This window comes from Clinocottus analis, unplaced genomic scaffold (assembly GCF_023055335.1).
Source record: "Clinocottus analis isolate CAN_PGR_092001 unplaced genomic scaffold, fCliAna1.0.p SCAF_10, whole genome shotgun sequence".
NCBI classification, from domain to species: Eukaryota; Metazoa; Chordata; class Actinopteri; order Perciformes; family Cottidae; genus Clinocottus; species Clinocottus analis.
Genome location: NW_027175821.1, coordinates 16170318 through 16184524, shown reverse-complemented (window position 1 = coordinate 16184524; position 14207 = coordinate 16170318). Strand labels below are relative to the sequence as shown.

The window sequence follows — 14207 nt, the reverse complement described above, 5'->3', positions numbered from 1 at the left end:
GTCTTTTGCAAATACCTCGCAAATGTAAGAAGTGTAGTAATGGCTTTCCAATTTACCTAAACTGCAAGAGTTTGGACCGCGAGAAGAAACTTACACAACACACTGGGAGAACATCCAGACTCCACAGAGCCGGACGGTCAGGTTCAAACCCAGGTCCTTCTTGCTGTGATGTAACAGTGTAAACCCACTGGACGACACGGTGCGAAAGGATTACTTTTGGAGTGACAGCTGATGCCAACTCGGTGTTTGGGTCGATGGCCTTTGCTTTCACATTTGAATCATCCATTATCCAAACCACTTATTCTGTGTTCGGGTCGCAGGGCGCTGGAGCCGATCCCAGCTGTCAATGGGCGAAGGCAGGCTGCACCCTGGACAAGTCTCCAGTCCATCGCAGGGAAAGACATAGAGACAGACAACCATTCATGCTCACATTCACACCTAGGGGCAATTAACCTGAGCTGCATGTCTTTGGACTGTGGGAGGAAGCCGGAGAACCCAGAGGGAACCCACGCTGACACGAGGAGAACATGCAAACTCCACGCAGAAGGACCCGCAGACCAGGATCCGAGACCCGGCCCCGCGTCAGTGCTGGCTGCTACGTCACCGTTGTGCAGCCCTACATTTGAATCACGGTTGTGTGAATGCAACATGCTTCAACATGAAGGTGAGCAGCGAAGGAAGCTGTGATTTACTGTTAAGAGACATCCGCCATACCAATACGCCATTAACCTTTTAACAGCGAAAATGCCAAAACGGTCAAAAGTGTGGCTGTGTTTTGCAAAAAAAGATTCCAACGAGGCGACGTGCAGCAAATGCAACAAAACAACTGCGTGTATGAAAGAAGAGCCGAGAGAAACGCTCCGTTTTCTCCACCAAACCTCGTTGAGGAAACGTCCGTTTTGGAATCTGGACGAGAAAGCTGCAGAGTTTCTAGAGAGGGAAAAGACTCACAAACTATAAACTGTAAACTTCCTGCTTGACACATCTGTTTCCCTGATGGAGGTCAACGTCAGAGTCAACCGTTTCTGAGTGAAGTTCTGATGCACACGGTCACCTGATGCTTGTGTCTTTACATTGATCATAGTTTGAAGTTCAAAGGTTTGACGCTGTAGTTTTAAGTCAAGTGTTTTGTATTTATTTATATTTATTGTATACTTTAACAGTTAACACAACACCATTTTTTCCTTCTAAGTATCGGTTCAGGCGGCATTTCGGCACCCGTATCGTTTTAAAAGTATTGTTTTAGCACCGGTATCAGAAAAAGACCCAAACGATACCCATCCCTACTTGTGACATGCGCTATATAACCTTTAACCAAGTATTATTTGTCATTTTGATGGGAGTCCGGTTTGTAAATAAACAAACAAACTTGCAAATACGCAGCCGTTAAAATTAGACCACTGTAGCAGCTCATCCTTGTCGGCTCCCGGTCGTGTCCTTCAGTAAATATGAAGCATCCTCACCATCTGCAGTGACCATTCCTTCTCGTGTCCCCATTAAAAAACCCCTGCAGTACAGCACATCCACATGCGTGTTGTGCAGCTCGGCTCGTGATTGCAGGTTTCAGTCATCTTGCCTTCTGAGCAATAACTCAAGCGAGACAAAAGCATCTGAATGCTGCCGGTGACTGCGTAGTCCCGTCTGGAAAAGTGGAAACGTTTTGTCCCAGAGCTCAAGGTGAAGTGTGTCCTACACGGCGAGGGCCTTTTGCGCCAAAAACAACGAGATCACAGATTTTTCACATTTGTGCAGGTGGGGAGGTTTGATTCAGCGTGACATAACATTTCACCCTCATCATATTTTCCATTTCTGCTCCTAATTCAATCTGTATGATTGGTTATTTACTTTCCTTCCCCCAGCGCATCCTTCCAGACTACAGCGAGAGAGAAGCTATTCCGGCTAGGCCGAGACACAAAGAGTGATGAGACCATTGTGCTCTGAAATTTCCCTGACCATATCAGTTATCAACAAATTGGCCTGTGCCACTCCCTGCAGCGATGTCATACATCTACACTGGTTTTCTACTGCATCTGTCTTCATCCAGCTGTATTACAGGGGACTATTGGTGCCATGTGTTCAGTGATATGACTATTGTTAGCAGATGCCTGTGTCCTAGAAAAAAAAAAAAGGTGGGGGGAAATCAATGGGATAAAAAAAAAAAGGCCCGACATGGTTGTTTCATTGTAATGTCATAGCGCTGATTACGAAAGGCTGTGTTGTGGTAAATGTTTTCAAATGATCAGGCACTGTGAAACATTGATTTGTCCCTCAGAAAGAGACATGTGATTGCTCAGCGTGTCATTGCTCCAGACAATAGACCTTTTCCAGTGACTCCTACTGAAGAATGGCTAAGTGAGTCATGGAGGCAGAGAAGTCCTTTCATTGCCGTGGCTCTGGCCTTGCAGCCGTCTAATCTCTGCTTTATCTCAACATTCTCTTACCGGCCACAGAAAATGGCACATTGCTGGCATTGCAAACCCTGGATTTTCAGGGATATGTTGATCTCTGAGCAACTTTATCTCTCAGTTGATAGTTTGTTTGCACTGATTTTGTCTTCTTTTTTTGAATTTTATTTCGAAGTCTAAACTTGCATATCGGTTGAACCGATCTGATGCCGGTGCGACAAAGACAAATTGCAGCCAAAATTTAGAAGAAGCATTACAGAAACCTTCTAGAAGTGTGTTGCAACAGCAACTCAAAACCAAATAAACCTTGAAATAAACAACAATCGCTTCGATAATAACAATCCAAGCCGGTTCTGCACATGTCCAACCCTCAACAAGCAGGATAATGACTCACTCGATCATCAACACTTGTGAATGCTGTTCGTTTGTCGTGTAAATGAGCTGATAAATGAAATGCTAGCTTGATAAAGGATCTGTATCTATCAGAACACCTTTAAACAGCTGTTCACACATTAATCTTCAGAGAAACAGCCCCGGAAAAATATATGCAATCACATCAGCATGCTTTAGCGTCAATTTACAGGCACCCAAGATAGTTGCACAGCTTCTGTTGTGTGTGTGTGTGTGTGTGTGTGTGTTCTTAGTTACAAAAAAAACATATCTAATCCTGCATCAACTGATCTGATACGCAGCCGATGAGCAGATAATCTGGATAGATTGAACTGGAACATTAATCTCCTCTGCCCAGAGTGCTGCTGAATTCAACACTAACATTTAGCCTGCTGCCACACTCCAAAATCAATAATTTGTCAGAAAAAAAAAATAATACTTTGAAGTTCATATTTTTTGGTTTTGGTCTATTTTTTTGGTTAATGGCTAAATCACATTTTGGAGCAAATCGACGAAGCAGATCGCGACGATCAAGGACAGTAACTTCAGAAACGGCCGGCACTAAGACCCCGCAGGCCGACGAGGGGTTCGGACGCCCTTGCAGACTTAATGATCCACAGGTCTAGATTTTAATGAGGACCTCGTTCTTTGGCGCTGCCGCCGCCGCCAATGCCAGGTCTCGCACAGAGGTCGCAGCATTACCGGCACCAGAGAGTCATTAAAAGACAGCGAGAACGCACGGGGAGGTTCAGACGCCCTTTACTGTACACAAGCTGATCCCGCTGAAAAGCCTCCGGTGGGGAAAGACAGAGACGCATCGCTAAGGTAGAGGGGTCTCTGGAGGCCGGATGCTGTGATGCTTCATGAGCATGTTTTTCTTGGCAGAGCCCAGGGGAGTCGTCCACAAAGAGTTTGCTCCACTGAGATGCCAGGGAGGCAAGCAACAACAAAAGCACTGTAGTTCAAAAAAGCTCTACTTTTATAGACACAGCCTGGTTACAGATGTGTGTTATGGATGTGTGGCATATATGTGCCAGGTTTGATATACAATATAATATATAGCTGTGCTGTACAGTGGCAACATAACAATGGTACAGTAGGAAATGTTAAACTTTCAAACAAAAAAAAGGCTGTTTAAAAGTTGTTCTACTTTGTTTTTTGTTTGGCAGAAAGTAACAGCCCCAAAATATAAAAGCATGCTCACAAACATACAAACAGTGTCACCATTAAGTGATCATTAAAGTTACGCGGATGGGAACAGCACCCCCTGCAAAAAAGATCTCTATCTATTATAATACAAATAATGTGACACAAATGCTGCGTGATAACCAAAACGATGAGCACTCCCTGAACTGCTCTTTTTTTCTTGACAAGATCAAAGTTTAATTATAGGAGAATAAATAAAAGTGACACCCTGTGACTGACTGGCTTGTCAGAGGGAATGTGCGGGACAAGCCTCCATCAATGCCAAAACTCTATTGATTTTTCTCTCTCGATGATTATGGAAAACAGAAATGCTTTCGCTCTCTGAGTAGTTTCTCTGCCCCAAAGGCCAAATTCTCTCTCTCTCTCTCTCTCTCTCTCTCTCTCTCTCTCTCTCTCTCTCTCTTTCTCTCTCTCTCTCTCCATCAAATCCTATCACCCCCCCTTTCACTCTCAATTGCCTTCACTTTGTTAATGGTTTAGCTGCACAACTTGATGTTTTTCACAAACAATATATCTAACCTTTGCCAATGTAGTTCCCCAGGTATTTCCCCCTGTATGCAACCAGCAGCTATAGCGAAGCGAACCTTGCAATGCAAATGCATGTCATGCAAATCAGAGCGACAACAATTAGTTGATTTCACAATTAGTCAAACACACAATTAATCAAGAACAATTTTGCTAATGGAGTCGTCATTTCAGTCAACTCCTCTGCAGCTTTTCTCTCGTTTCAAAGAGAGTAAATTAAGTATATTTTGCCGTTAGGCTGTTCTTCCGATAACAAAAACAATGTGAAGATGTTGGCCTGCACTATGGGAAGCCGTAATGATATTATTCACTCACTGATATCCTAAAGATAAACACATTAATCCGGAAGATAATGAGCAGAATAATGAATTTTCTTGCAGGAACACATGGAGGCTCTGGCCAAAGGCACGAGACACATGAGCTGCAAGGATGCAGGTGAGGTCATTATCACACGACAGGTAGGCAAGCTGTTGCAATGAAACTTTAATTATGAAAGTGAAAGTGCTATTCCAGGTTCTCTGATATTACTCAATTACATGTTGGCAGCAATTCTAACGTATACTCAGCAACCCATCCCTTGATTGAAACCATTACCGTGATTAAAAAGATGTGCAGCATTGTTGCACTGCACACCCCGTCAGGTGTGTTAAGCTCGAGGCAGAATGCTTACTTTACATTTTAGCCATCTTTGTTTTACATATTTGAATGGGACTGTGATATTTCAAACTTTGAATGACTCGTGACTTTGTGTATATGTTTGTTTCTGCTTTGAGATATCCCTGAAATGTCCGAATCAATGTTTAACGTGACCACGTAAAGTCTGCAGGATGTTTTGACTTCATTAAAGGGGTGATGTAATCATAATAGTTTCAACTTATATAGAGCTTTTCATAGTACACAAAGACGCTTTACACAATAGACAATAAGAACACAAATGGGAAGACAAGAGCAAGCAAAAACAAACAGAATATTTAAGGAAATAATGAGAAGTAAGCAGAAGAGGCTGCATGGGGCAGAGCAAAGAGCAGGTGCAAAGGTTTATCAGGTGAAAGCAAGTTGGAAGAGGTGTGTTTTGAGGGCTAATCCGACACCACCTGCTCATCTCGATGTAGAAACACATCCCGTGTAAAACGCAGGCCCATGCTCCCCAACATCATGATGCAACGCTTAAGTAAATGATGCAGTGCTACCACACAGTAAGTAGTAAATAAAAAATGGAGAAGCTCTGGCACAGAAGCTTTATTTGAAGCCAAATGTCTGAAGGTTTTCTAAATGATCTCCCAGGTAATTGGATGTGCAGAATGCACTGAAACCACTTGCGTGATGTGCCACAACCTCAGTCCTGATTGTCTCCGCTCGTGGCAATTGCCTATTGCAGAGATTGCTCGCCTTCATGCACACATTTCCCTCCGCAGATTGGACAGGCTTTTGTGCACCACTTAATTTTCAATCAGATCCGATCCTGGTTAAGTTGCCATGCAGTGCGAGGGGTAAATGCAGAGGGTCATATGCTCTCCTAAGTGCTAATGAGAAGCTTCAGTCAACACATGGCTGTCATTTTTTTTTTTATCCTGTCTTCCAAAGCTGACATGAAGCACAGAGAAGGTATGGCTGACAAGGCCTATCCATTGCCAACATACACCCATTCTGCTGGGACCAGAGCTAGTACAGGTTCAGCTTCTTTGCATATAGATGTCAGTTCAGAAGCCATCATTTCCACTAGCTTTGGGTTTAAGCCGGCCCAGGGGACTAATGGTCTGTCTAGCAAATTAATATGAAGCAGAATCTTTTCAGAGATCGTGAGATACTCTGACTTATATGATATTTGGTCTCATTAAGATATCACTGAGACATTTGAATACAGGAGATAATGGTTCAATTTCACAGCTTCGAGATTGAACAACTGAACAATCACAATCAACTGGAGCAATATAGCTCTACTTCACATGTTTGATGGTGTGCGTGAAAATGTGGAGAATAATGCACCCAAGAAAGTCCAAACATGTAAATCCACTATGAACACATTAATGTTTGCGCAATGTGCCTTGGCACATGACTTACACATTTGTTTTCTGAATATTTGCATTGGAGGAGGTTCAGTGTTTAATCAGCAGTTGTGTTGTTGAGGATTTTAGATCTGCTGAACACATATGGGTCTAGAATAAGATGCACATCCATAATTAAAATGAGGTTTGCACTGATTGTTTGGCCACTGAATGTGGTGTGAAAGCAGCGGACAAATGATGGATTTGAATCTCCTCTGGCCAGCTGATCGTTATTTTATTAGCTTCTACATCTAACAACAAGGAAAGTATGAGGCAATTTGTGGCAGACAGCAGATCATTAGTGGAACCAGCATGTCATCCATCTGACATTGACAGTTCATTTTATGGCATCACATTGAACAACTTATGGTTAACAATTAAAACCAGTTTAGTACACTGGACAAGCTGCTGCAATGACAAGCTTTCCATGCCAAACATTCAGCCAATCAACATCCGAGGGAGAGATTACTTGAGGTTTTTGCACCTGTTTCCAGGTGCAAATGTGATGCATTCCACCTCAAACTAAACTCATGTGCTGTATTTTATCAAACTAAACTGGCTAGAGTCATAGTTGGCTTCTAATTTGAGCGCGTGTCTGCAGGGTGCGCGTTCTCCTCGCTGAATATTCATTTAAAGGAGGAAGTCGCAATAAGTTTTGGGGGAAAAATCTCTACTTCTGAAGGGAGGTGTAAACATAGCGGAGATGGGATTTAAAAGAACTGCAAGGAAGGTTACACACATATAAGAACATCAGATATAAGCTCATATATAACTAAAACCTGTTTATTAGCACCACAAATGAAGCAATTAGGAGTGTACACCCTCATATGCATTGAAATGCTGCACTGTGGAGCACGGCTGTGGTAAAGGAGAGTCACAGCGACACAAGTAGGCTGATGTGGACCAAACACAGTAGAGTACAATCAATACCAGATCAAACTTTGATTTACTTTACTTTATGAGATCCTGATCCATTGAAATAGGCCCAGGCCCTTTGAAACGACAGGGGACATCCATACTTAACACAAGCGTACATCTGAAACTGATGGGAATGTCGTTGCTTTTGCATGCATTTGGTTATAAAACCAAACTATTAGATGAATACACAATAGATCTGATGATGGTGTTAGATGAAATGTCAGGAGATTGTCGCATAGCAATCCATCTAATGGTTGTCATCCATCCATCCACTATGTGTAAGCCGCTTCTCCTATTCAGGGTTGCGTCCCCCGTCTGGAGCTGGCAGTATTCACCCTGAACAGATCGTCAGGCTGACAACATAGAGACAGGCACCCATCCACACTCCCACTCTCACCTACCGGCAATTTAGAGTCCCCGATTGACCTAACCTGCATGTCTTTGGACGCAGCAGGACCCGGAGCAAACTCACGCTGTCGAGGTGCGAACGTACAAACTCCACACAGATGGGCCAGCCAGCCTGGGTTGGAAGCTCGGCCCCTTTTGCTGTGTAAGGCGACGCTCGATTTCACACCCGAAAAAAAAAGTCGACCGCATTGGAGGCGCCAGAAGAAAGGTCAGGGGAGGGTAACCACACTTATTTGGCTTCATCCTCTCAGGATCACGAGTGTCTGCAAAAAGATTTTCAAAGAGTCAATCCATCCACCAGTTGTTGTGAACCGACAAACTGACTGACATTGCCACCCCCTGGGTCGGCCGGGACCACGAAGTAATGACTGCCTCCTACTAACAAATTTAATTGAAATCTGCTCAGTAGATATCTTGGCGATTAACAAACTAACAGACAGAGGCACAAATTGGACCCAAACATAACCACCATTATGGTAATAACTAATACTGAACTGAGGGAAATTTAATTTTATGCTGTTTTAATGAGAATATATCTCCATATTGCAAGGTAAATGGAACCCATTACCTGGAGGACAAATAATCAAGTGAGACATTTAACATGGCATTGAGGGCAGATTCTATTTTACCCACTAATAACCCCTGAATCATAATCACATCTAGATTTGCTTGTAAGCTCTATTACATTTTCTCAATTATCTATTTCCTCTGATTGCCTCGGTTCCTTTTGTTCCCTTTGAAACAAAGACCAAATCCTCTGGGGCTGGGTAATATTCAGGCAGTCCCTCTGTTTTCCTGAGCTGTAAACGTTTTTATAGTTTACGTTGTTTTATTTCTGGAATATTTGAACGTGTCGAGAAGAAAACAACGCCTTAAGCAGAGATTACTAATGGTTCCCTGTGTCCTCTCCCTGGTGCTCTCATCCAATGAGAAATTGATTACATATCCGTCACCGTGGAAAAAGAAAAGAACGTCTGGACCGAGTGACGGAGGTGATGAGAGGGAAGAAAAAAAAAGAGGCCTTGTGTTTTTTTTTCTTATTATTCCTCCTTGTGGCTCTTGTCGATCTGCTATTGATCACCTGACGTTGGTCAAATATCCCACACTGCATTGCGGATAGATGCTGATTGGGTGTGGAGAGGGTGGGGGGGGGGGGGAGTCTGACAGGACGGGCCACATGACATAGGCCTATTAGGACGGACATCAACCAGACATGTATCACTGATCTGAATGCGTTTTCCTGTGATTGGGATGGAACAGATGCTTGGATAGTGATCAGTGGCTTATCCACACTTTGCACAGGCTGCTCTTAATGTATGCCAAATGCTGCCGTTTTAAGACGGTTTGTACGCGTTGGCTCTTGTATAGTATGGGGAATTGCTGTAAAAGCGTCCACATATTTTCCTTCCCCGCTGTGACGCTTTGTTCATCTCTAAATGGAACATTTCAGAAGTGGCAGAATGAGCATACGCGGTGAGACGGATGTGCCTTCGTTTTGTTTTGTTTTGTTTCCTGGCTTCACAAACCCAGGATGTTGCCCCCAAAACCCTCTGAAAGGGGAAGGGACCGCAAGAGAGTTTCATCAGCAACAGTGTCTGGATCCAAAGTGGTTCCCAGTCTCGTATGAAGTTACTTTTCAAAGTAAACAAGTGTGCGGAGAAACCCTGTCGAATCAATGCTGAGAGGCAGTCAATCGCTCATGAATATTATGAATATGCTCTCTGTGAGTAGTTTGCAACAACTCCCTTTTGAATAGAACAAAGTTGCTCTTACTTCACTGATGTCTAGCTTTACAAAAGGGAGAGTAGCCTTGTTTCCAGGGACTAAGAATAATTGGTGTGTTTATACAATCAATGGTGGAGAGCAGTCAACCTTCTCTGGGGAAATATGAGCATTACAGCAGCACCACCTGCTCCCTCCAAACCGAGCTGTGCCTTTCACGATATGACTGGTTTCAGATTGATTCTTTTGATCTTTATGTTGTGTTTACTATGCATTGTTGAACACTGCCGTGGTATGTCAATATTTCATGTCATCAGTTCAACCATATCTTTTGCGCTGATTAAATATCTTTAAGATGTGAGGGTACGATTGCATGCGCTCTTATGTTATTTAATGGACTGTATGTGCTTGTGTTTGACGCCAACTATCTACATTTTTAAATAAAATATGTATCCACAAAGAACATTAGAGATAACCCCATCATTATTTTTATCATAGCGTGGACCCCTTCTCACCAAGTGCAGTTTTATAAATACAAATGATCAGTTGTTAAGATGTTTTTTTCATCTTTTGTATGCCTTCCGTCACATTAAAAGAAATAGTTAGACATTTTGGGAAATACACTCATTTGCTTTCTGGCAAAACAATTGGGATACCACGAAAATCCACCAACAAACATCAACTAAAAGCTCACAAATCACTGTGTTACACCTTGTTTGTTTAATCTGTACAAACACATTAACGTAATAACAGTGACGATTATCTGGTTCATTGAGGAATGTGTGTCACACTTTGTATTCGCTGCTGATAATAACTTCCTGGAGTCTCAGATGGCAATTACCTAGTTAGTGAGCTTCATAGATGCTAGTAGGTAGTTTTTGTTATCTTTACACTTCTAGCTGTTTCCAGTATTTATGCTAAGCTAAGATGATCGTCGTATATCCCCAAAATAGCAATCTATTCCTATAAGTCCAGGTTCCCCAAAGTAAATTCAACAAATGCTGCTCAGCAGCAGCGCCAGTGGGTGTAATTTCTGCAAAATGAGCAAACTCTACAAAACACAGGATAGCAATCAATTTCTTTGTTTATTCTATTCACGGTTTGTGGGGGGAACTTATTATTTATCTTCATTGGAGGGACATCTTTTCAATAAGCCATTTAGATCCCGGGTGAGAACATTTAAAGTCTATAAGCCAAAATGGAGATTTGGACTGTTTTGCCGACCAAGTAGCAGAAGATTAGAAGGGCACTCCCTAATGATGGCTGGTTACCTGCCAAAGAGGCTGGTGGAGTAAACTAGCTCAGCAGCCAACATTTGGCTTTCCCAGACTGTGTCTTGATGTTTAAGTTATTCCTCTTCTTCTACATTGGAAAAGTCTTTCATTGCTCAATCCCTTCAGATAATAAACAACCTAAATTCAGTTCACAGAATGAGTCAGACATAACACTAACACTGCACAGTGATAATCACGTGTGTCCCATGTAGAGTGCCTATAGTACAACTGCATGAGTTTGGGTGAAAGTATCCCATACCTTTTCCTTCAATACACGAAAAAAGGTACCACCTTTAAATGATGAAATTGTCAAAACCAGAAACACTTTTCAGCACACTCCAAACTGGGGATTTTTTTGCTAAACATTGAAGTGCCTGTCATATAGCAGGAGGCAAACTCAATTAAACCCCACAGGTTGAAGGGCCAACAGGACCGCACAAACATTGCAAAGGGCAGGGTGGTGGACATACAGTATCCACTGGACCACACACACCATTAGAGAAAGGTCACATGAGCTCCTACCTTTGTAGAAGCACTCCTCGCTGTGCATGATGGTAATCTTGTGTCCTCTGAGACAGGAGGCCCGGTGGAGCTCACAGTGGTTTTGGTACAGCTTCCCATCGGAACCACACACGGGTTTATAGTGCGGCTTACAGTGATCCAAGCACTTACACTCCCCTTGGCCAGTCTCGTGGTCGGCCACACAGTGACGCCCCAAGCCACAGTACTTGTGTTCACATGGACTTGGATAGCCATTGTGTCCCATAAAAGCTGTGGAAAAAACACAGGGAGAAAATATAATTGCATTGTTGACCGACCCACAACCTGTGATCAATATGTACCAAAACAGATGGGAAGTCTGAGCTCTTGCAGGTTGGATCTCATTTCGGCTCTTTCAACCCTCATTGATACCGAATGACGTCTTTAAGTCACAACGTTGTTTACATCACACCCATATTGAGAGTGCTTACAAGTATGTTCAGTTCAACCCAAGACTGAAAAGATGTCAGAGAAATGTAAGACGTGAGAAATATGTTCCGTCGATGAGTGTGTAAGGCCGTCCCCACTCCGACTGGGAAAGCCTCATCATATTTCCATTGGCATGGAGGCTTTTGTCAATTTAAGGGCTATTTCAGAATCGGTTAGTGGTGAGGAGCGTGAACTTCTTAAATGTCTGGCAGGTGGACAACAGCACCACTTAATGGAAGCACAGGCACCAGAAGAAAAGACCGGGTGTTGCTACTTTGTCAATTGTTGTACATCCTTGTTGCGTTTGACTTGTTTTTTTCATGGTTGATTAAGATTTCATGGAACATGTAGTGATGTTAAAATTAAGTAAAAGACAATGCATCATTGCAAGTCACAAACAAATCCATTATGCATCTCTTCATCTGCAATGTTTTAAAGATTTGATTTTGGTGCTTTTTTGCCCTCATTATACTTCAGTTGGAGAAAGACAGGAAAGGGAGGAGCTTACATGGTGTGCTCAAGGCGAGCTAAAGGAGCAGCATCTGCATGCCATTTTGCTCAAACATTTGATCCATAAAACATAATAAAAACCAAGAAATGTCCATTTCAATACCCGAGATTGGGAGTGATGTCATTACATGTCTTGTTTTTTAATGTACGCTGGATGTTTTTGCATGTTGTGCCTTTAAAAAAAGAAACAGCCACACAGTAATAAACTGCAACATGACAGCTGGGGAGTAAAGCCTGTGTGTGTGTGTGTGTGTGTGTGTGTGTGTGTGTGTGTGTGTGTGTGTGTGTGTGTGTGTGTGTGTGTGTGTGTGTGTGTGTGTGTGTATACAGCATCTATACAGTTATTATATGGATATTAATTGAGCTATCGCATAGAGACGTGGTTCATAACCCTCGGGCCAGACCCCCAAAAGGGTCAGCAGATAAAACTCACAGGTTGCAAGATGAGCAACAAATTCTGGATTTTTTCAAAAGTCCTTTGCATAAAATGTAGTTTTATTTGACCCTCTCTGACCTTAAAAAACAACAGTCTGAGGAAATCTCCAGTGCAAAGCCTTTGATTGACCTCACATCTAATTAACAACTGAGTATGTTTACAGTGTGTCCCCCACAGTTCACCTGTGTATGAATACCCACCACCTTTATGCGAGTGTGACTCCCTGTAACGCTATGAACAACTAAAGGGGAGGCACTGGTTTGGGTTTTGCAGGAAACAACACCTTCATATAAAATGAGACCCTTACAATCAAGCAGATTAAATCAGCATTGTGTATTCATTTGATCTGAAAGCTGTTAAGGGTTTGAAATGTAAAAGGTCAAATGAAGCGTCCTTGAGCAGGATCCTTATTCCATCCTTATTCTAGTTTGCAGCTCAGCAGCAGACCCTGAACCCTAACCACTCTGTGGTGGAGGCAAGGTAAGGAGAATTTCTCCACGTGGGGATTACATGTGCGGCTGGGGAGAACAAATAGTACCAGACTCAAACATCGCAGCTTGTATATTGTTTTTTAACAGCAGTTATTTGAATAAAAAGGACATAATTAAAACGCCAACAACTAGGAAATACTGCAGGCTCGTGAGGATGGCTTCATTTACTAAAGGTTTTATGAGAACAACATCTTCCCTCAATACGATTAGTGCGATGTCCTTTAAGGACTTGATTCTGTTGCGGTCTGCCATTTCAACCTGTATGAACAGGAATAAGTCTTGACAAGCCACAGAGCAGTCTGTGCAGCAACTCATGAACCACATCAACTATATTGGCTTTCTAATAGCAGCTTGCTCACTGTTAGATTGCCCTTTGCAATAGTCCTCGAGGGACAGTGAAAGGGTATGATGAGCGGAGAAAAGAAATAATAAAAAAAAAGCTTAACAACCATCAGAGTGAATGCCTCTCCATGCCGCACTGTAGTAGTTAGTTATGGACAGAAGAGATGCATGGCAATGACAGCACAGAAAGTTATTAAAGGTTTGTCCGCAGCTTATTCTATCTGTGAAAATGTCGCTATATGTTTAAGGAGTGTAAAAAAAAATATTTAAGCTTTTCTTTTTTCTCTACCACTTGACAAGCGGACATATCTAACGGCGACAATGAAAGCTATAATGTTTGATCACTCATCTTTATGTACAAACCACTCCTCGCGTCAGCGCTCTGACAAACGATCGGCCTAAATTGTTGTGGCTCATTGGTTTTATGACATGTACAGTTACAGTTGTACCTATGTCAAGCTAAAGGTCTACGCTATGCTGAGTTCATGGCGCCAAACAGACAACGATGGCAACAAGCTGTTGAAGAAAAACTATTTTAGCCAAACCCAGACTTTTTTTTTAATCCC

The 14207-nt window shown here is 42.5% G+C and overlaps 1 protein-coding gene across 1 annotated transcript in view; it reads right to left on the bottom strand.

The window, feature by feature from the left end:
- fstl5 (follistatin-like 5) overlaps positions 1 to 14207 on the bottom strand; it is a 154843-nt gene that overhangs the window by 90349 nt on the left and 50287 nt on the right. Inside the window, exon 4 of the mRNA XM_068595337.1 lies at positions 11416 to 11664. Within this exon, the coding sequence (XP_068451438.1) occupies positions 11416 to 11664 (249 nt within the window). The remainder of the gene's footprint in view (positions 1 to 11415; positions 11665 to 14207) is intronic.